The following is a 22,266-nucleotide window of genomic DNA, read 5'->3' as shown; positions in this document are numbered from 1 at the left end:
GTGTCCTATGCGGAGATCCTGAAAGGACTTCGCACGAACGAAAGCCTGAAGCAAGTCGGGCAACAAGTGGCGAAGATTCGTCGCGCTCAAAACGGCAATATGCTGATTGAGCTGAAGCGGGCGAATCCGCACATTCGGTTGCGCCTGTTATAGCGGAGGCGCTGAATGAGAAGGCCACTATTCGGCCTCTCGCTCCAACGAAGATGTTGGAGCTACGCGATCTGGATGAGATCGCGACAGTTGGGGGGATCGCCGAGGCTCTGAAGGAGCAAGCAGAGATCTCGATCGATGAAAGCATGATCCGACTCCGCAAGGGTCGCGAAGCTGGCACCCAAACAGCTTCAATAAAATTGGGTGTCCCAGAAGCAGATCAGATCAGATCAGGGATAGCCACAATCGGGGAGCTTAAGGTAGGCTGGAGTGTCTGCCACATTCGCCAGGCTCGGCGAATATCACGCAGTTTCAAATGTTGGTGCACAGGGCATCTGAGCTATGCCGCCACCAAGGAGGATCGAAGCAAGCTGTGCATGAACTGCGGTCAAGAGGGCCACAAGCGGAGCGAATGCTCTAACCAGATGGCCTGTCTGGATTGTTCGGGTGACGTGGCATCAAAACACACCACGGCTAGCGCCGCGTGCCCGAAGCGTCATGTCGTATGTAAGAAACGCAATGGTTAGAGCTATGCAACATAACCAAAACCATTGCGTGGACTCGTTCCACTTAATGTGGCAAACGGCGGCCGAAGAAAGAGTAGATGTAGATGTAGCTTCCTCCTAATCCGGGGAAGCCGCCGGAGGACTTAGGATCGAGTCGGCCAATTCTATTAATCGACGGGCCGGGTAAAGGATTAGAGAGGTGTATTCTAAACCGACTAAACCAGCAAGTCGATTCTACAGGGGCCCTGTCCGATAGGCAGTTTGGCTTTCGGAAAGGTAGATCGACTGTGAATGCGATCCTCAGCGTAGTCGCCATAGCGGAACAGGCAAGGTCCAAGAACCGATACAGCAACCACTATTGTGCGATTATCACGCTTGATGTGAGGACCGCAATCAATAATGCGAGTTGGCTCGCCATAGCAGTAGCACTTAGAAGAATTAATGTGACTATGACTATGACTTAATAGGGGATTACTTCAGAGGTCAAGTCTTATCATATGAGACCTCTGAAGGCACAGTATCGCGCAGAATAACAGCGGGTGTCCTCGGGCCGACCCTTTGGAACATTATGTACAATGGCGTCCTGTCACTACCCCTTCCAACAGGGGCGACACTGACTGGTTTCGCTGAAGACATTGTATTGACGGTGCGAGGTAGTAAGATCCGAGACATCGAGAGAACTTTGGAGGAATCGATTGCAATTATATTGCAATATATATTGCTCATGGCTGTAATCAGTGCGGTTAGAGCTAGCACCATCCAAAACAGAATATATCCTGGTCAGCTCTCATCGGGGTCAGCAGTGTTCATCTATCAGAGTCGGAAATCACGTGATTCAGTCGTCTCGCAGTTTGAAGTACCTGGGCTTCATCATCAAGACATCAGATGATCGTCTTGAGTACACTCAACACATTCACTATGCTATTGAGAAAGCGACGAGGATCATGAATATGCTGACACAGATGATGCCAAACAGGTATGGACCACGGAGTAGTCGGCGTAAAGTCGTTGCTACTACCGTCACGGCTGTGGTGCGTTATGCGGCTCCTGTGTGGGCCAGATCTTTACGTTTCGAGTGTCGCCGACATTCGATTCTATCGAATTGTGGCACATCGTGTAGCAAGTGCATTCCGAACGGCATCACATGATGCCTCTTGTGTGGTCGCGTGCATGGTGCCTCTGCACATACTGATAGATGAAGACTCCCGGGTCTACTATCGGCGTTTAGCGACAGGAGAAGACATAGAAAGTGTCAGGAAAGTCGAACGAGAGTCCTCGATCCTTCAGTGACAGCAGGAGTGGAGCTCCTCTGACCATAGAATGTGGACTAGAGTTATGATTCCGGAGGTGAAAGCGTGGCTGGACCGGAAATATGGGGAAGTAGACTTCTACCTTTCCCAGTTCCTTACAGGACATGGCACAACGAGTTTCTCCAGCGGATGAATTTCATCTCATCTGCCATGTGTCCGATGTCCGGAGTAGTCTAGTCGTTGGAACTCGCTATATTCTGCTGCGAGAGTTCTGCGAGTCCGGGTTGAGCGGGCTATGACTACTACCATCTCCCCGAGCAATATCATTGCTCTTATTACAAGTAGCAAAGATGCCTGGGCGATGATAAATGGAGGTATCAGGACCGTTATGGTCAGGCTTCAACAGCGTACAATACGCAACGAACGCCGGCTTGCGCGAAGCTAAGGAGGGTCGGCTCATTAATTGAATATTCAGATGAGCTGGCCTGTTTAGTAGTTGGTTAACTAGCTATCTCCGGATAGCCAAGTAACCGAATGACGGCACCTGCTGTGGCTGATGATTGCATTTTCGTCTTGCTGCTGCGGTGTAGCCGTCTATTTTCGCCTCTGGCCCTCTGGCCCTCTGGCCAAGGACCACAATGCGCTGCCGTGGGAGAAGCGGGCTTTAACACCGATTGTGCCCTAAAAGGCTGTTGGTGAAGTAATGCCTTTCCGGCGATCCGTCAACAGTTCTGAGGATAGAGGGGCTTTTAGTCCGTAGGTGCTGATGCAAATCGGTCAGTTCCATGACCGTGGCGGTTCCTGCATACGAGCAGGCTTTCCCTTCTGGGATGTTGGTCCCCCTCGATAAAATAAAGAAGAAGAAGATTCGACCAAATTCGTAAAGGCCGTGTATTTTTTACAAGATTCCTCGATTTGAACATGAAAAAATCCAAGGTCCATTACAGAAAACCACTTCGCACTTTGGAGTTTTTTGCAAAACATCGTCGATTATTGGAATCGGGAATCCATCCTTTACAATCATACTCTTCAGTTTCCTATAATCTATACACAAGGTTGCTACCATCCTTCTTATTCACTACGACCACACGGCTGGCAAAGTCCGAGGATGAACTTCGTACAATTCCTTTCACTCTCTATTCTTCCACCTGATCGTCCACCGCTTTTTCTTGTGGGTATGCCAATCGGCTTGGAGAGTGTCAAAAAGGAAACATACGCTCGTTTGGCACTTTTATCAATTTCACCGGACGCTCAAACAACCGATAGCCTTTTAAGTACCTTCTGACAAAAGATTATACTGGCTGCCGGTTTCAAATAGAGTGATCAACTCTTTTCTACGATCTTCGTGGTGATCGTTCCTCCTTTATCACCACTGATTAGGTTCACGTTCCCCGAAGCACTAGGGTTTTCACTGCACTCCCTAGCACGGTGACCTGGCTTGCCGCAGCCAAAATACAGAGATCCATCTGCTTTGTTCGGACAATCTTTTGCGATTTGCCCCGTTTTCCGGCATTTAACACTAACAGTTGGCGTCTGTTGTTTGTTTCCGTCTGGGTTCTTAGCAGTACCCGGTCGTTTCGATCGCTGTTCCCGGATCAGCGCGGTCAATTTTTCATACGTTTTTATTTGGCTTTTCGGGTCTTTTACAGTTTTCATACCGATCAAACACGCTTTGTTTGAAGGTTTATCGTCAATTTCCTGCACTACATACTCACATAGGGATTCTTCGTCAACATGTCCCTTTTTGCCTAGTTCACATATAGCGTAAATATACTCGGCGTATGTTTCTTATGTAGTCCAAGCAAACTGCTGAACCAAAAACACCTGACGCCACAACCAAAGCTGGGACTATATAGAACCCTTATAGTTTCGATGCTCACATACGCCTCCACATACAACTCCACCAAGACACGAAATGCAGCATACATCGAAACTTGATACGTCCGGTAATCTTCTATGTCCTATGGTACTGAGGGAAGACCCCAGCGCTCTCGACATTTCCATTCGGAGGGTGCAACATACTATAGTTGGCGGTATTTCTGAGTAGTGCGTGTAGCGTTACATGAAATGAGCGTTACAGGATCCGCACATATGTCAAACGCTCGACTCAGGAGAATCAACGGAACTAGCGAAGACGAACTTCGTTTCGTCCTTACAGACGTAGGAAAATTGTTGATCAATAAATGCTCTCTACTATCTGAACTACCAAGCCAGTAAGACGTATATAATACTTCCACAGCAATCCGAAATCCATCGAATCGTTCCTACGAAAGAATTGTTCCTCTAAATTGTTTCTTCCATCCCCACAGGCACGTGGGGTAGGAGGAAGAGCCAAAAGCTAGCGTAGCAGTGATATGCCGCATAAGCGACCCGTTCGGCGTAGAGGAGCGCTGGATAAAGTACAGCTTGACCTGTCGGAGATGGGAATGCTTTGAGCAGTCGGTGCCTCGACTTTTGCGATGGAGAACATTTAGTTGCGTGTATTCTGTAACAACAATATTATTATATGATTCCACACGAATCTCCAGTCCCGCAAGAAGCTAGTTGTTGAGTAGGTAATTATGCAAACAAGCTTTGGCGGGTATGTCGTCGTGTTTAGTGAAGTCATTATTCAATTATTCACAAATTCGATCTCCTAAGGTAATATATAAAAGGAGTCCACATCATAACTGTATTTCCAGTCTCGTTTTGGTACACGTTTGCAATTAGATGGCACCCATGACCAATCCACCAGTGACGGGAATATTTCAACCGAGGCCGGTACGAGTTTCACAGTTGCCACACTACCAAAATCGCCAACATAATAAATCGAACTTCAACCAAGCTCTAGGTACGGTGAAACTAGTGTGGCATGCCATTTGTGATACGTTTTACGATTTTGCATCCATGTCCAAAATTCATGGCATGTACTACCTGCAACGGCAAGTTACGATCGGGTTCGCGCGGCTACTGTGGATTGCCATCATAGTGGGTTTCTTCGTCTTTGGAACCGTGCTTATCTATCTGCTTTGGCAAAAGTTTATCGACTCACCAACGCGAATGACGATTGCATCAGAAATGAAGATCGTGCAAGTCCCCTTTCCAGGTATAACCCTGTGCCATCCGCAGAGCGTTGTGGATTATAAGGCAGAGCGGTTCGTCGAAAAGATGTAAGTAAAACAGAAACGATGTTTGAAGAAATGAGCGGGATGAATTGGAAACTGATGTACTTGCATCTTTATCATTACAAAGCAAACTGCCTCTAGGCGCTACGAAAGATTCGGTGCTCAAAACTTTACCATCCCTAGGCTATTTTACCGAGCACCAATGGACCTTCCCAAGGCAGCAAGACTTAAGAATGATCGATCAGGTTCTACTGCTTAACAACTACACCATCGAACAGGCCATCGATGAACTGGGCATGATATGTGAAGATTTCATACTGGTGTGCTACTGGGCGGGCAAAAAGTTTCCCTGCTTTGCCAAACACGCTTTCCTCGGGTGGATAGGTTCCACTAGCCACTACGGTGCCTGTTGCTCTTTCAACTATCATCCAAACATGCGAGGAAGCAAGGAACCTTTCGTTGTCAATACGTACGGTATGCATGGTGGGCTGAGCGTCATTGGAACTGGCTATCCGCAGGCGTCGGATGGTAAATCTGGCGCACTCTACTCGGAAGGATTTATGGTGAGTTACGAGCCCAACTTTATTACACCAATTCCGTAGCTAATCTAATAACCAACATACGCTAGCTCATGATACATCATCCACACGATTTCGCGGTTGAAGCCTCTCCGCTAACGCTGATACGATTGCACAAGGAAACATTCGTCAATGTGCTTCCGACGGATTCACGCTGCTCAGAGCAAGTGCTGGCTTTACCCCAAAACCAACGGGATTGTATTGTGGGCAGTGACTTTAATCCACCAATTGCAAACTATCGCCAACCAGCTTGTACGCTGCAATGTTTACGAAACGAGGTACACCGGAAATGCGGTTGTCATCCATTTCATCTGCCCAAACCCACGGACAGCCGACCAGGGCAAGGTGTTAGAAACTGTACTGTGTACGATTCGATGTGCTTTGTGGAAAACTATTGCAAGTATTTCCAAATGCGCGATTTTCTGTATCGTATGTTTAAAACTCGCTTCTTGTTTGATTATATTTCCCCAGACATGTTCAAAAGGTTAAAATGTAACTGCTTACCGTCCTGCAGTGACGTCACGTACAAAACGGCTTCGATTGTATCCGAATTTTCTGCTTACAACTTCTCCATTAATCCCTTTTAGTATGTATAACGTACAGTAGTAAACTGTCTCGTATCTGCTTATACTAACACATTGTGCTCAATATTATTTCCTTAATTTAACAGCAAGGAAACGAATCTTTCCGATTTTGAGTTTATTTTTCACATCTTCATGAGCAACCAGGTTGTTGCGGCTAACAGGCGCATTGTCGTGGTGTCATGGATCTCATTGCTTTGTAAGTATCTGCAAGATTATTTAGCTTGCATAGAAAAGTAAAGTCGATCATATTTTTCTCTTCCTTTGCCAGCAAATCTTGGTGGAGCATTTAGTTTGTGCCTTGGAATAAGCGTTCTCTCATTATTCGAAGTACTATTTTTTACAGCGTTTCGCTTGCGAAAAATATATTCTAAACTGAAATATCGTCAAGAGCAACAGATCAAACTTGTGGCACCTTTTGCACGGTTGCAAAAGTTCTAATCCAACACAAAAGAAGATCGACATATGCCCCGATAAGTTACATCTTGAAATTTTGCGATTTGTGAATAAGAATACAACAATTCTTTATACTTGTTTATACATTTTTTTGGTTTTCATAGATTTTTTTCATTACAATTTATGGTATTACTGTACACACTGTCAAGCATATTTCTCATATGAGAAAATATTACAACAGTATGTACAACACACATCGCATGAGGTACATCTTACGTTAAAGAAGATTGATTTTTTTATGTGCTTTAGAAACAAAACAAACTAAATCACATTGGTTGTTGTATTGTACTTTTATTTTGTGAATAATCGGGTGTACGTCTTTCGAGTTACTATTACTGCTCTCAATAAGAAATGAAATTAAACCTACAATAAAATTCCATTACCGGCATTTATGAAAGTAAAAACAAAAGAACCGTTGCTATGTACAACGGATAGCGGAACTTGTAGTAGTACGATCATATTCCAATTTCATTGTCTCAATGTATTCTTTGATGCAACCATAACACATCCGTTTGAATGTTTTATTGCGTTAAGGCGTACAGAAACGTTTATTATCGATCATTTGGTTCATTTTTGACTTTCAATGCAATGGATTTTTCTGTTTGTTTTTGTTGCATCGTTGCATTTACTAAATCTAATGAAGTACACCAATTAAGAATTTGAGGCTTTTGCTTTTGGTTTTTGGTTTCCTACAGTAACGAAAAAAATCTAAATAAATATATCGAATTGCTTAAAGTTTTCTCACTACGTCTCATTTTGTTTGTTGTTTTCCCTTTTTGCAGAGTTGCGCCAAGTTACACATCGCTGTAATATTTTGGCAAATCGCTCACTGGTTTGCTATTTCCTTACTTGCAAGTTGTTAGATATTTGGAACAATGGCAGGTTTGCACAACTCGCTCGCTTGTTCACTCGCTTTCAACGCCGTTCTATTTATTTGTCGTTGTGTGGTATTCGCTTTTTTCTTTTCTTACACATTCCTACGCAAAGTGTCGCCAATCAAGATGCAATAAATAAACAGTAATGGGGTGTGACCTGAACTGTACGTTGTTACTGAAAGGAAAGACGAAAGAAAGAAAAAAATAACTAATCACGATTAGTGATGCACCTAGCAATTGCTTACGCCAATCGAAAGGCGCCTGTCTCCGTTATCAGTAAGTTGATTGTATGCCTCATTAACTTTACTCAATTGTAAACTAGGTAGCGATCTCGTTGGTCAAGGTCATTACAATAAGCACATATGCCCCCGATACTCACATAATACTTTCTATAGCCGGGCCAAGCTGCAAACATCTCATACGCTTCTCGCTAACGGTCAAAACAAGATGCAACAGCGTGAGGATGATGACGTTGAGCTGATTTTTTTCTTCTTCGACGTGGTAGCGTTACACTCCCCAAAAAATAGATCACACGGCAGCAAACATCTTTCGAGTGTTGTTGTTATTTTGCTTAGTAGGACCTAATGGCTGGCGGTACGGTGGCACACTCCTCGCTGAGCGTTTCGTCAATGACCGGACGGTAATCGATGGTGACGTTACCGGTGGCTGGATCGATCCACGTCAGCGTGTGCTTGCGCCAATGTTCTTCCACTGGTTTCTTCTGCTGTCCTTCAAGAGGTTTGCTGAAGTCCTGTAGCGGGAAATGTAAAGGAAATTTTAAAAAGGGTAATAAGAAACACAGGGAAAAGCCGGCATTTTACACAATTTCTACCAGTGGTGAAATTCATGCGTTCAAACACGTGACATCATTATGTTTTTTGTTGTCAACGTAAACACAATTTTACTCGCGCATATTATATGTCTATCTTGATTCTTGAAATCAACTAGTTTAGAGATTGGATTCTACTAAATTGACGTATTATCAAATATATAACATGCAAGCGTATGTAAATATATCACAAAATTGTATAACTTTGTTCATCGGGCGAGATTTTACCAGTTCACACGCTCACTTTACACATCACTACCGCAAACGATTAACAACAATTATCACCATTCTATAAACGTCTCAATCGACACGACATAAATCTATTTGCCTCAATTTTACTTACATATTCATCGATACGCTGCTTATAATCTTCACGGGCGTGAGCACCTCGGGATTCTTTACGGTTTTCAGCGGCTACAATTGTCATGTTGGCGTTCAGCAACAAATTTTGCAGCTCCAACGTTTCCACTAGATCCGAGTTCCACACAAGCGAGCGATCCGATACTTTCACATCCTTGATGGTTTTGTAGATGTCGCTCATCTTACGCACACCTTCTTGTAGCGTTTTCTCCTCACGGAAAACGGCAGCATGTGTTTGCATGGTCTTTTGCATATTCAAACGCAGTGTCGAGGTCGGCAGCTGCCCATCTGCGTTACGCACCCAATCCAAATTGGACACCGATGCTTCGCCTGCATTTGGTTTCAGTTCCTGAACCTTCTCGCCTGGGCGATTTTCCTGGGCGATCGTTTTAGCGCAAGCACGACCAAACACCACCAGATCCAACAGCGAATTAGCACCGAGACGATTAGCACCATGCACCGAAGAACATGCGGATTCACCGCAAGCGTACAGTCCTGGCACGATGCGATCAGCACCATTCTCTGTGGTCAGCACCTGGCCCTTATAATTTGTCGGCACGCCACCCATATTATAATGCACGGTCGGCAGCACGGGAATGGGTTCACGGGTTACATCAACACCAGCGAAAATCATCGCCGTCTCGGAAATACCGGGAAGCCGCTGAGCCAGCTGCTCTGGGGGCAGATGGTGCAGCTGCAGATAAACGTGATCCTTCTCTGGGCCACATCCGCGGCCTTCGCGAATTTCAATCGTCATCGAACGTGACACGACGTCACGCGATGCCAAATCCTTCGCAACCGGTGCGTAGCGCTCCATGAACCGTTCGCCCTGTGAATTTATTAGATAGCCACCCTCTCCGCGGCATCCTTCCGTAATCAGACAACCGGCACCGTAGATACCGGTCGGATGGAACTGCACAAACTCCAAATCTTCCGACGGTAGGCCGGCTCGTGCAACCATTGCCGTTCCGTCTCCGGTGCAGGTGTGTGCCGAGGTGCAAGAGAAGTACGCACGCCCGTAACCACCCGTGGCCAGCACTGTGTTCTTCGCCCGGAAACGATGGATGCTACCGTCCTCCAGGTTCATCGCAATCACACCGACACACTCCCCATTTTGCATCAGCAAATCCATAGCAAAATATTCGATGAAATAGTTGCAGTCGTAGCTTAATGACTGACCGTATAGTGTGTGCAGCAGCGAATGTCCGGTACGATCCGCCACGCAACAGCAGCGATGCGCCTGGCCTCCTTTGCCATACTTCAAACTCTGCCCACCAAACGCACGTTGATAGATCTTACCATCGGGCGTCCGGGAGAACGGCATTCCGTAGTTCTCTAGCTCGATAACAGCCTTTGGTGCTTCGCGGGTCATATAGTGAATAGCGTCCTGATCGCCCAACCAATCAGAACCCTTCACCGTATCATACATGTGCCATTTCCAGTCGTCTTCTTCCATGTTTCCCAGTGCGGCATTGATACCACCCTGTGCGGCCACGGTGTGAGAACGCGTGGGGAACAGCTTTGTGATCACGGCCGTCTTAAACCCTTCCGCTACCAGCCCAAATGCGGCACGGAGACCAGCTCCGCCAGCACCAACCACCACCGCATCGTAGGTATGATCAACGACAGGATATTCTCGCGAAATGGCATCTGGGTTCGATTTGGCAGTATTCTGTCCAACGGTGAAATGCAAGTTGCGTTGTGACGTACCAGCAGTCAGGCCTCGAACCTACGGTAAGAAGATATCGTGAAAAACACATATGCCAAAATCCTTGATTATCAGAATACCCACGGAAGATAATAAACACACATAACCTATAAGCAACAGTCCAGCGGAATGATCTGGACTGTCTCAGCAGGTTGTGCCCTCTCCCACTACTACGGCCGATTAGGTGTTGTGAAATTTCATTCTACCGTTCTTCAACAAACGTTAGATTTCAACCATTTTTCAATGCTACTGAAAACATCGCTAATTATTTATCTAAACTCATTACATAACGCCACGAGCCGACCATCGCATACGGTAACAACCGTTATTCCCATCAGCGCAATTTGCACAACGTTGTGTAATCTCACTCGCAACAAATTCATCTGGAACGGGCGGTGAAAATCTGACCGCTTTTCGTGACACTCGTGGTAAATGGCGAGCTTCTCTCACCGTTTCTAAATCCGCATACACTTACCGCGGAAAGCGCGTTCTTGGCTAGCACCGTTGGAAGTCGTATCATTCCGCTCATCTCGTACCAACTCACAGATGATTTGAAAAGTAAATTCACACTACTAGTGAAAGGAAAACTGCTAATTTTATCTTCCCACTCCAACACACAACTTCGTGTGCGATTTTGACACCGCGGGAGGAAAAGAATCGGAAAACACAGATGATAATGTCACACAGAGTGGCACTTTCTGGCCCTTTCAAGTGACAGCAAAATAAAAATGTATACAATTGCAATGTAACGTTACTACCCGAGTATAGTTTTAATTTTCTTTTAAATTATTTTTTACTGCAACGAATACTTTTTCAGATTCATTCCGTGAGATTACCGCTAAAATAAACGATATTTTGCATTTAGGTGTGGTGTAATCACGACCTAACATTGATTAGACGGCTGGTACCGTTTCTCGAGCTGTCATTAATCGATTAAGCGTTTTGCCGACGAAACGCTAGAGCTGTTTGTTGTTTTGTTTACTTTTTGTGATGTTTTCTTCCGCACACTCTTTTGTCGGTGGCGCTAATTTATTTAGCCCAAAAAAGCCGAAATAAAAATGTTCTTTTTTTAAAAAAATGATGTCCGCAGCAAACCATCACATCTCACTTCAATACTGTATTGTAAGACTTAACTTTCCACAAGCGGTTGCAAACAAAACATTACATCGGATGGCATCCATCCTGGTGTTCTTCTTCCAATCCTGATCGGATTGTGTCTCGAACTTGGCGACGAAGCTCGTTCCGATCATTTCGTTATTCGTTGCGTAGTGGATCGGAGGTGCTGCATCTCTAACGCTCTCTTGGTAATTGCCCGCTGATAAGTACCATCACGGTACATAACGTCAATAGGTGTTCATCGTTTGTGCATTTTGAACAACGTTCTACATTATATCCACTCATTGCAACATGGCAAACGAACCGCAAGTGAATTTGAAAAAGCTATTTGATCTGGACCCGTACCTCAATTCACACGAGCAAGAAATTCGGCGCAGGTAAGCTTCCAATCGTTTCTTCCGCTTACCACGACACTTCGCTTCCCGATGCCGCTTATACGACACAACGGCAGTAGTGCATCGTGTAATCGAAACGTAACCAGTGTAATTTGATACCGTATGGCGTTGCTGAACTTTTAACTCGAAACCTTTACTTTGCAATAGAGGAGTTTAGTTTACGAAAATCTCACCATTACCTTCCTAAGCTGACCGTGTTTAATGAATGTCACATCAAGGTCATTGTCGTTCGGTGCGCTTAGAATGAGCCGCGTACGCGACGTGCAATCGTCTATGTTGGTTTGATCTTAGCATGCGTGCATTTCTGACGATAAGGACAACATGATTCGAACAAGATCAACCGACGGTCACCGGCTATCAGCTGGTGAGAAGATTGCACGGGAAGAAATTCACAACAGTCGCCTACTGCGTTGGATGATGTTTGGGAAACAAGCCATAATACTTTTCTATCATCTATGAATATATATATTTTGCTACCGGCTTTCTTAGAAACACCGAATTCCGAGGTTGGATCAAACGGTTGAACGAGCTGGAGGGTGGATTGAATGAATTTACCCAAGGATATAAGTACTACGGTTTGCATATCGCCCAGGACAACAGTGTTGTCGCCCGTGAATGGGCTCCCGGCGCCAAGGAAGTGTTCCTAACAGGAGATTTCAGTGAGTAAAATTACACTTTCCTACCACTGTAGCCATCATTTCTGTTGTTCCGCAACTATTGACCTCTACTTGGTCTTTGGAATTGTTGATAAGATTGTTTTTGTCCTTTCCAAGACGCTTGCTGTAATCTAAAACATCTGCTAAACATGACCTACACCGTCGCAGATTTAGCGAACTCATATCACTTTGTCACAAGAGAAGTGTAGCCTATTAAATAATCTAAACATTAAATAATCATTATTACACGCAACTCTTATCATCGCATGCAATAACATAAGACTCTATCCAACCCCTTAAGCACTATTCCCTTAACAAACGCAACAAGCTGCAAATGGGAGGGGAGGGATTGTGTTCCAAAGAATGACCTTCATACGAACTTGCGGCAAAATGAACATTTTCCACTTTTCAATGCAGAAGTAAACTTCTTGACGATTTACATTTCACAAGGATTAAGGAGATTTTCTTAAACATTTCGCCCACCAGATAACTGGCAATGGTTAGCAACGCCGTACGAAAAACAACCCTTTGGAAAATGGGAACTCAAAATCCCGCCGAATCCGGACGGTTCCTGCGTAATCCAACACCTGTCCGAGATCAAGGTGATTATACGCAAGCAGGACGGTTCGCTCATCGATCGTCTGTCACCGTGGGCAAAGTATGTCGTGCCACCACCCAAAGAATTGGGAGTAAATTTTCAACAGCGCGTATGGCATCCTCCGGCGCATGAAAAGTACATGTTCCGCCACCAGAAACCTACTCGTCCGCGTGCGCTGCGTATTTACGAGTGCCATGTTGGTATCGCAACGGAAGAATACGGCGTGGGGACGTATCGGAACTTTGCCGACAATATCGTTCCACGCATAGCAAAGCTGGGCTACAACACCATACAGGTGATGGCCATCATGGAGCACGCGTATTACGCTAGCTTCGGGTATCAGATTACTAGTTTCTTTGCTGCCTCCAGCCGCTACGGAACGCCTGATGAGTTGAAGTACATGGTGGATAAGGCGCATGAACACGGTATCTTTGTGCTTCTCGATGTGGTACATTCGCATGCGAGCAAAAACACGCAAGATGGACTGAACCAGTTCGATGGTACCAATGCCTGCTACTTTCATGATGGAGCTCGTGGAGATCATACGCTCTGGGACAGTCGCCTTTTCAATTACTCCGAGTAAGTATCTTACTTTGACATTGAACATAAATCTCTCGCCAATTAAAATTGCACTAATGTACTATTATGCTGCATTTCAGGTATGAAGTGCTTCGATTCCTTCTATCGAACCTTCGCTGGTGGCGCGATGAATACAACTTCGATGGATATCGTTTCGACGGTGTTACCTCAATGCTGTACCACTCCCGTGGCATTGGGGAAGGTTTCTCTGGCGATTACAATGAGTACTTTGGGCTGAACGTCGACACGGAAGCACTCATTTATCTGGCCATCGCCAACTACTTCCTGCACGAGATGGACCCTAACGTAATCACGATTGCAGAGGACGTCAGCGGCATGCCAACACTCTGTCGCCCAACCGAGGAAGGAGGTGTTGGATTTGACTATCGTCTTGGCATGGCCATCCCGGACAAGTGGATACAGGTGTTGAAAACGAAGAGTGACGAAGATTGGAACATTGGTAACATCGTGCACACGCTTACGAACCGTCGGTGGAAGGAGAACACGGTCGCCTATGCCGAATCGCACGATCAGGCGCTGGTTGGTGATAAAACGATCGCTTTCTGGCTAATGGACAAGGAGATGTACACGCACATGTCTACCCTGTCCGATTCCAGCCTTATCATTGACCGTGGCATTGCGCTGCACAAGATGATCCGTCTGATCACGCACGCCCTTGGTGGGGAGGCTTATCTCAACTTTATGGGCAACGAATTCGGGCATCCGGAGTGGTTAGACTTTCCGCGCATCGGTAACCAAGAGTCGTATCACTATGCACGCCGGCAGTGGCATTTGGTCGATGATCAAATTCTAAAGTATCGCTTCCTGAACGAGTTCGATCGTGCGATGCACCATGCTGAGGAAAAGTACCACTGGCTCGATTGCCTGCCGGCGTACGTCAGTTGGAAGCACGAGGATGATAAGGTGATCGCATTCGAGCGCAACAATCTGCTGTTTCTGTTCAACTTTCACAGCACCAAAAGTTTTACCGATTATCGTATCGGCGTGGAGCTGGCCGGTAAGTATCGCATTGTGCTAAGCTCGGATGATGCAGAATTTGGGGGTTTCAATCGTATCGATAAGAATGTCGAGCATCATACATTCCCGGAGGGTTGGGCTGGCCGTCGGAACTACATGCAGCTATATCTGCCCTGCAGAACCGCTTGCATCCTCGCGCCACAGTAAAGGATGTATCGGACGTGTGTGAGAAAGGCATTATGAGAGTTATAACTGGGACACGCATGACGTTACTCCTGGCGGAACAATTTGGTTAGTTACGTTTTCAATATGTTGATCGTTACAATGGTATAGTGCTATATAAGTAGTGTAAAAATAGATTCTGTAAAGATCAATAAACTAAACAAGCAAATTAGGAACAATTTTTCGTTCTTTCATTCATTCTACAAGAAGTATGCTGCTGTATCAGAACCATCGGAACAGTGCTGGTGTTTCAATTTTCCCGTTTTATTCCGGTATCTACGAAAATCTCATAACAGAGTTTATCATTCGTAAAAGCTTATCTGTTTAAAGCACTGTTAAGTATGTTTTGTTTGTAAAGCGTATTGCATCTGTTTGCCAAACACGAAAAAGTCATACCTGTCCGCCTTCAAAACGGCCACAGCCAATCCTTTCTCCCAAATAAAAAGAGAAACAAAACATTGTAAATCATTGTGTGCAGTGCATACAGCAAAAGACGGGACAATTATTGGTTGCTACCAGTTGGGAATTAACAAAACGATAAAAACACTCATAAATAATCCATATATCGTCGCACGAATTTCGTTATTACATAACTTCAAGCATTTGCTTCTGAAGCTTAAGGCCTTAGCATTTGATCGAACCAAACCAGCACATATGTGCCCGGTTCCACACATGCTTCTGACTCTAAATGGGTCGTCTCTTCTGTTACCGCGTTACTGTTACCGCTTGTTACTAATACTTGCTCCTTTCCTTGCCAGTGATCTTTCCAGTGCTTTCGGGCTATATTTTCGCTCTTCCTCGCTTATTTTAGTTCACCTTAACACGATACGAACACGCGATCTCTTACAAACCTAAAACCAAATCTACAAGCTATTAATGATACTGGTGCTGTGTTTCTGTTTTGTACATTTACATACAAACTCGTCGGTTTATAAACATAAATAGTTACATCAATTTCAAGCAACGTACGCCCAACCACAATAAGCTACTATCTAAACAAAATGCTGGCCAACGAAAGTAATGTTTGAAAAAAATGATCGTAGTATCGGAAAGCAACACAAATATACACCACGTCGTCTGAATTAAAAAAAAAAACAATGCATTTGTTCGTGAGAATGTTTATACACATAAAAAAAATAACTAAAGGGTCTACCTTTTCCGTTTACTATCTGAAACAGTGTAATGGAACGTACTATGACTAATGTACAGACTCAAACCATACGATAACTATGATGACATTGATCCATGTGGCACGAACACAAGATTTGTTTATCATATAGCAGTGGCGATTTCTATGTCCTATCTGGTAGTGTTTGGTTGTGCCAGTTACTAACTTAGGTATGCGTTCGTTCTTTTAGTGAAATATGTATTTTTATATTTTCCTCATAGCCTGCAAGTAGTAGGAATTTTAAAAACCCTATATCCAAACAAGTTAAGTTGTGCTTTGGGAAGTGTCTGAGCAGAAGCTACTAAACGACCCGAAACGTGCCGATCCGCTCTATCTGCGTACGTGGTACCGTTTATAATAGTTTTTAATTGGAATCTGTTCGTCTAATTCCTTATCCTCAAACAGTGCTATTGACTCGAGAGCTTGAGTAGATAGATAGCGTGTGGATGTGTGTATTTTGAGTGTATGTATGTGCTTAAGTCATCGGTAGCATCATCCTATGGGTGTATCTTACAAAAGCTTATTTAACCCGCACTGGCTAGAACTTTTTCCGAAACGTGCTCCAAAATTCGGAAAGCATCGTCTATTTCCTTAGCCGTTAGCAAACGATTCACCGTTAACCGAATGCTTGGTCTCGGACAATGCTTCTCCATGTTTTCCAGATATTCGGCTGCAACAACAGCTAACCCATTGTCTATGCACTGAAACAATAAAACGTATTAGGGCAATACAAAAAGAGCGATTTTTTGCATTGTTCAAATACCTCAGTAGAAATCTCGTCTAGAAGCATCTTTTCATGGGCCCAGCATTCATGCTGATGTTTCAGATATAAATGCTTCACTGGCGATAAAGCATCACCTCTCGATTGGAAGTGCTTAAGTTGAGGAAGTTTTCTGTGCAAAATAGATTAGAAATAAATATATCAATCATCAGGTAGCAATGGTTGCGATCACACCATTCAAATCGATTAAAACTGATTTGATTTTTTTTTTTTTGGAAATACCTACTCTGAAACCTTTCGACAGCGTTCTCGGAGTTCATTAAATATTCGTGGGTTGCTTTCAAACCGATCCAGCGCACTGATTGCTGCCTGTGCGAGCAAGGGTGGTAACGAGGCCGAAAAACAATATCCTAAACCGGAAAGCCGCTGATGTTCGACGATAAACGATGACCCGGCGCAAAATCCACCGATCGTTGCAGCAGACCATTCAAGTCCGGCCGATACCAGATCAACTTCCGTTTTCTACAATCGAAAAATCGTATAACATTAATAGCCAAATTTTTTTGCGCATCAAACACATCAATTAAAACTGTTGGCAACTCACATCCACATTACAGTGCTCTATCAGTCCACGTCCAAATTCACCCAGCACACCGAAAGATATGCTTTCGTCCAAGAAAAAGCGTAGCCTATAACGGGCCCGCAGTTCCACCAGACGGGCCAGCGGGCAAATTTCACCGGTATTCATATAGATTGCTTCGGCCACCAAAAAACGGCGCGTCTTTTTAGCCTTTGCCGGATTGCGCTTATCCTCCGCCTGTTGCTTCTGCAACAATTGCTCCAAATCGTCCATGTCGTTGTGCTTATAGTAGAAAATCTTGCTTCGTGATGCGTCCAGTCCTTTTTGGATAGCAAAATTCACACATTCATCCCTGCAAATAAATACGTAAGATTAGCATAAGTCAATAAAGAATCGGACAGTATGTGTTTTTCAAAAGATAAGTGCAAAGTAACAGGTAGATAGTTACACAAATATCAAATCTCCCCGCTTGGAATATGCTGGAATGGCGCTGGCTATCGTTGAAAACGCATAGGAATAAACTACCGCTTCCTCCGCTTGCATAAATTTCGCCAACCGTTCTTCCAACTCCAGATGCACGTCCACCGTACCGTAAAATCCGCGTGGGCCACACGAACCGACACCGTACTTTCGCAAACTCTTTATCGCTGCCTGCTTAATGTCTTCGTCCTCTGCCAGCCCGAGATAATTGTGTGTAGCCATATTGATGCATTCTTTGCCGTTTACATTCACCAGTTTACCAACCGGACCGTTGACGATTTTCGTCTTCAGTGCTGGGTGATCCTGCGGCACTTCTGCCACGAGCGGTTCCGGTGTCCACCGTGCAAGAATATCTTCGTCGGATGTTGGCAGCTTCTTCGTCGTGCGTTTGTAGAACACTATCCATATCACACCCAACGCCAGCAAGGCTTCCAATGTCAGTTCGAATGGAGAGGACTAGAATGGAAAAGATGGGCACGTGACGCAAACAGTTACAGAGTAATAGATTAAATTAAACGTTATTACCTTCTGTAGAATGTCATAAATTTCATTGATTATGTACGGCGTGTTGACCATTTTGTGCGTGATACCAACGTTAGAATCTGCTGACCCGTGATTGATTGTGAGACCTCCCGTTAACTAGGCCTCCAATAGTTATCTTTTCAAATGCACAACACAGTTTTTTCTATGCAAAGCTGTTTCTTGACAAGATCTGGAATGAAAAGGCATGGTAAGCATTAGAAAATTATTAACCATGATTTCTTACCGCTTATACCGTATGGATTAAAATCCATTTAGTATGAAAAAAGATTTTGAATAGCCTTCGAAATCAACAACTGACTATGTCAATTAACGTTCGTTAGGTGTTGCCGTTTAGCGAATGTAAATTTACTTTATGTAATGTGTGCTACTAACGCAGGGTCGATCTTGAGCCTTCGTGGTACTTAAGCAATCACCGGGGTAAACAATGATCATCGATTCTCAATGCGAAAAGAAGAAGAGATAGGAACTAAGTAATGGTTGGTAAATTTCGATTACAAGTAAAACACATTGCTGTATCATCATCAAAGGTGTATTTCAAATGACGTAATATACGAATGCAGTACAAATTCCCCCATTTTGGTACGACATCCAACAATTTTTCTAATCTATATCATGAAGTAACACATCATATAAGACGATTTCACTTATCGGTCTCGGATAAGAAATTCTGATATGTTATCAAAACCAAATTAATATCAATATTTATAGCTTCGCATTTAACTGGATGTGCACCTCGTTATGGGCGAATTTGAACTCTTTAGTAAAAGTGAATTAAACTATCGTTCAAAATGGAAAATCGTGTAGGTTATTAGTCGGAAAAATTCACACAACATTATAACATGCAACATCTAACACCAATGTGGGCATGTTATTTAACCCATGTGATGTTCTTCTTTGCCGCAACGTTCGCGTGATTTCGATGTCATCGATAGCCGACCTCGGTGTCATTACAAACATGTGTATCGTGGAACATACCAACAAACACGCACACACACACAGGAAGTGGTCAGAACATCGTGAACGCATGACATTAATCCATCCCGAGTATGTTCTGCTACTTTACATTTGGGGAACATTTAAAGTACGAAAAGCTGAACCGAATAATGCGATCCATTTTGCTAATGGAACAACTGTTATTTTTACTATGTTGATTTCCGACTCAGCAATACACATTGTCCAATCAATAACATAATAGATGTCTACCATTACTATTCATACTGGTGTACTACAGTTGTTGCCAGTGTGGTTAGAGGCGTGAATATGTGTATCTTCTTCCATTTCTACGTAACACCTTCGCATAGTGTTAAATGGGTTTTAACTCCAACAAATCCATGTCATTGGAAAACATCCAAACTGTAACTGAATGTTGAGGGCGACGTGGTACTGGGAGGTCATAAAACATTTACAACACCAGATTGCCCTACCCAATCCATAAACCGCGACTCTCACACAACGATTGACGATTAATAATTCGACGTACTATCTTTGCAGACTTTTCCATGTCATTGAAGAAGTCAAGAACATTGCCTCCCCTATTGCTCCTAATATATATCCTGTAAAACTTGTATATGTTAAAATATCAATGCCAATGAATTATTTCATAAAGTTTATTATTATTCTCTTATGCCCAAAATCTGAACGCTTTCTTTGGACATTCCATGACGAAGAAGAGGTTTGAGTTTCATTAAAGATTTGATCTTATTACTGCATTAAATATGCGTCAAGATCTTTTCAATTGGATGCTATAAACTGTGCTAGTTAGGGCCAATTCATAGACTACCAGCTCTGTTGACCTAATCTTGATTTAACTTGTGCTAATCAAGGAATGGTATAAAAAAGGAAAGTGAGTAAAGGGTTTGTTAATACATTCCAAGAAGTAATTGTACTATGTAAGATGTTTTTTGCACAAACACTGCATGCAAAAGCAATTAATAGCACAAAAACATTACTCCACGACTGGCTTCAACTGTCCCGGTTTTGTAGTTGGCATTCGTTGCACGATCACCAAATCCGTTGTACAGTTCATAGCGTAACTATAGGACCTCTTGTGTTTTTGACAATAAAAGAACAAGTTAAAGAAATGGATAAATGTAATATTGCCTAAAGAGAATATAGTTATACATATACGCACTATGTTTGCGTAATTTTAACCATACTATTAACCGTTTTATCAGGAAAATGTTTTTGAAAGTGTGTTACGGGGCTGCTACCACACCTCGCTCTGTAATTGCAAGTGAAGTAAACGATACGATCTTAGGAAGAAATGCTTAGTTTAATAACCATAGGCCTTCACAATTAAAAGTCCCTTTTAAAGTGTTGCTTTTGTATGTATTTCCATGGTTGAAGTAGCAGAGAAAGAAATTTGAGGTTGAAATGATCGGGCAGCAGTAAATCAATTTGAAAAGGGATCGTTTGTTGCACTTGTACTTATCGTAGACGGCCACCAGCGATTCCCTAGCAGTCGAAGAGTGCAAGAGATTAGCAGTGGCGCCCCATGAGAATACTGTGCATATATGATTTTTATATTCCCTAACATAACACAAACCAATACAAAATAGTGCTACATTGTTACATTCCATTATTAAAACTCACGGTGCATTTAAAGTTACACCGGGAATAGCCTAATGTCTCTCAATGTTTTTTTTTTGTTCCAGTTCAATAATATTCTAACGATTATGCAGCTGCTGATGAATAGCTTTCTAAAAATTTCTACATGTGAAAGGAATCAAAACTTGTGATTCGCATCTTAAGCACTTAATAATCATCGTTACCGTAGTTACAGTACACGAAGCAATTCACACATAAAATATGTGAAATCGTATTTTTCTATTGCTTAGAAACTCGATTGTACATTATTTTGATCGATCTCAAACGTTTTTCATAAAAAAATGATCATATATTTATGTTATGGACTGTATCGAACGTAACGGTGGTTTTAAAAAAGGTGAAAGCTCATAAACGTCTAGCAAAGGGAATTAGTGAAAAGATTAAATTAATATAAACAGACTCGTAACTATAATAACGCTATAAGAAAATTACTTTCGGCTTAAATAAACAATTCCAACTCTACATTTAGCTCTCGACACAATTTTCAAGGTGTGTTTTGCATGTTTTACCATAAATCTAAATATGCAGAGTATTTCGCAATGTTGTCAATGTACGATCTTTCTTTTGAATATCGTACAAACACCAATCACATTAATACGATCAACAGCCAAATGTTTAAAACAAGTTTAACATCTACCCTGCGTTTATATTTGAGGTCAGTTCGAGCGGAAAGGCATGCCCATAGAGCTTTCTAGACGGAGTGTTGTAACATTCAATATTTAGGCGGATGGCGGTGGAAATAGGTGTATCCATAAAAAGCGGTCCGCATACACACTCGTGCAAATGTGACTCATTTCCACCAATCACGACTCATGCAGATAAGCACGTGAAGCACCCATACGCTCGGGTTTCGTGTCGAGAAGAGCGAACTCCACACCTGAACATGTGTACGGCTTCCTTCGATTAGGTGCTGGATGTTTCCTAAATTTACTGTAAAAACATCGTTGGCCATCTCTTTCGCAATGTGCTGCGCTGATTCAACCGTTCGAGGACAACTTTGACATGCCGTTTTCCCATTTATCTCAATGGCACTCTATCGGCTTTTTACACGGCACTTCGATCATCCGATCCACAGATGATTCACCGAAAAGTCATCCGAATATACTGATAACACACATCACACTACCACGCGCCGCACGCGTCCGGACTCGCTCTGTTTCGCTCACGCGTTTACCGGTTACCCTGATTTCACCGCCCGATACTACGGGAGTCCAACAGGCATCCCA

At 43.5% G+C, this 22,266-nt stretch overlaps 4 protein-coding genes across 4 annotated transcripts; 2 read left to right on the top strand and 2 right to left on the bottom strand.

Annotated features, from left to right (window-relative positions):
- The first annotated feature begins 203 nt into the window (after positions 1 to 203).
- On the top strand, positions 204 to 6,610 carry LOC128718211 (sodium channel protein Nach-like). The gene is made up of 7 exons (XM_053811879.1): positions 204 to 410; positions 4,616 to 5,055; positions 5,138 to 5,573; positions 5,639 to 5,984; positions 6,060 to 6,174; positions 6,259 to 6,368; positions 6,441 to 6,610. The coding sequence occupies exons 1-7, from the start codon at positions 204 to 206 to the stop codon at positions 6,608 to 6,610; spliced, it is 1,824 nt and encodes a 607-aa protein (XP_053667854.1).
- Positions 6,611 to 8,071: 1,461 nt separating this feature from the next.
- LOC128709841 (succinate dehydrogenase [ubiquinone] flavoprotein subunit, mitochondrial) lies at positions 8,072 to 10,926 on the bottom strand. Its single transcript, XM_053804865.1, has 3 exons — positions 10,873 to 10,926; positions 8,673 to 10,418; positions 8,072 to 8,251 (listed from the first exon to the last, which is right to left on the bottom strand). The coding sequence occupies exons 1-3, from the start codon at positions 10,924 to 10,926 to the stop codon at positions 8,072 to 8,074; spliced, it is 1,980 nt and encodes a 659-aa protein (XP_053660840.1).
- Positions 10,927 to 11,804: 878 nt separating this feature from the next.
- LOC128719191 (1,4-alpha-glucan-branching enzyme) lies at positions 11,805 to 14,926 on the top strand. Its single transcript, XM_053812814.1, has 4 exons — positions 11,805 to 11,890; positions 12,398 to 12,567; positions 13,051 to 13,741; positions 13,822 to 14,926. The coding sequence occupies exons 1-4, from the start codon at positions 11,805 to 11,807 to the stop codon at positions 14,924 to 14,926; spliced, it is 2,052 nt and encodes a 683-aa protein (XP_053668789.1).
- Positions 14,927 to 16,633: 1,707 nt separating this feature from the next.
- On the bottom strand, positions 16,634 to 18,466 carry LOC128719887 (serine palmitoyltransferase 1). Its single transcript, XM_053813525.1, has 6 exons — positions 18,416 to 18,466; positions 17,859 to 18,346; positions 17,435 to 17,762; positions 17,117 to 17,352; positions 16,873 to 17,002; positions 16,634 to 16,810 (listed from the first exon to the last, which is right to left on the bottom strand). The coding sequence occupies exons 1-6, from the start codon at positions 18,464 to 18,466 to the stop codon at positions 16,634 to 16,636; spliced, it is 1,410 nt and encodes a 469-aa protein (XP_053669500.1).
- Positions 18,467 to 22,266: the final 3,800 nt, after the last annotated feature.

The sequence above is a fragment of the Anopheles marshallii genome, chromosome 2 (genome assembly GCF_943734725.1).
Source record: "Anopheles marshallii chromosome 2, idAnoMarsDA_429_01, whole genome shotgun sequence".
Taxonomy (NCBI): domain Eukaryota; kingdom Metazoa; phylum Arthropoda; class Insecta; order Diptera; family Culicidae; genus Anopheles; species Anopheles marshallii.
The sequence above is the reverse complement of the archived record's forward strand: the minus strand, read 5'-3'. Positions and strand labels throughout refer to the sequence as shown.

Excerpts from the sequence above, each read along its gene's own strand:
- LOC128718211 (XM_053811879.1), top strand. The coding sequence starts at position 204 with ATGTTGGAGCTACGCGATCTGGATGAGATCGCGACAGTTGGGGGGATC. Across the intron at positions 6,175-6,258 it reads TTCTCCATTAATCCCTTTTA|CAAGGAAACGAATCTTTCCG; the intron begins GTATGTATAACG and ends TTAATTTAACAG. Across the intron at positions 6,369-6,440 it reads GTCATGGATCTCATTGCTTT|CAAATCTTGGTGGAGCATTT; the intron begins GTAAGTATCTGC and ends TTCCTTTGCCAG.
- LOC128709841 (XM_053804865.1), bottom strand. The coding sequence starts at position 10,926 with ATGAGCGGAATGATACGACTTCCAACGGTGCTAGCCAAGAACGCGCTT. Across the intron at positions 10,419-10,872 it reads CCAAGAACGCGCTTTCCGCG|GTTCGAGGCCTGACTGCTGG; the intron begins GTAAGTGTATGC and ends TTCTTACCGTAG. Across the intron at positions 8,252-8,672 it reads AGCAGCGTATCGATGAATAT|GACTTCAGCAAACCTCTTGA; the intron begins GTAAGTAAAATT and ends TTCCCGCTACAG.
- LOC128719191 (XM_053812814.1), top strand. The coding sequence starts at position 11,805 with ATGGCAAACGAACCGCAAGTGAATTTGAAAAAGCTATTTGATCTGGAC. Across the intron at positions 11,891-12,397 it reads GAGCAAGAAATTCGGCGCAG|AAACACCGAATTCCGAGGTT; the intron begins GTAAGCTTCCAA and ends CGGCTTTCTTAG. Across the intron at positions 13,742-13,821 it reads CGCCTTTTCAATTACTCCGA|GTATGAAGTGCTTCGATTCC; the intron begins GTAAGTATCTTA and ends GCTGCATTTCAG.
- LOC128719887 (XM_053813525.1), bottom strand. The coding sequence starts at position 18,466 with ATGGTCAACACGCCGTACATAATCAATGAAATTTATGACATTCTACAG. Across the intron at positions 17,763-17,858 it reads CGGGGAGATTTGATATTTGT|GGATGAATGTGTGAATTTTG; the intron begins GTAACTATCTAC and ends ATTTATTTGCAG. Across the intron at positions 17,003-17,116 it reads CGCTGTCGAAAGGTTTCAGA|AAAACTTCCTCAACTTAAGC; the intron begins GTAGGTATTTCC and ends TATTTTGCACAG.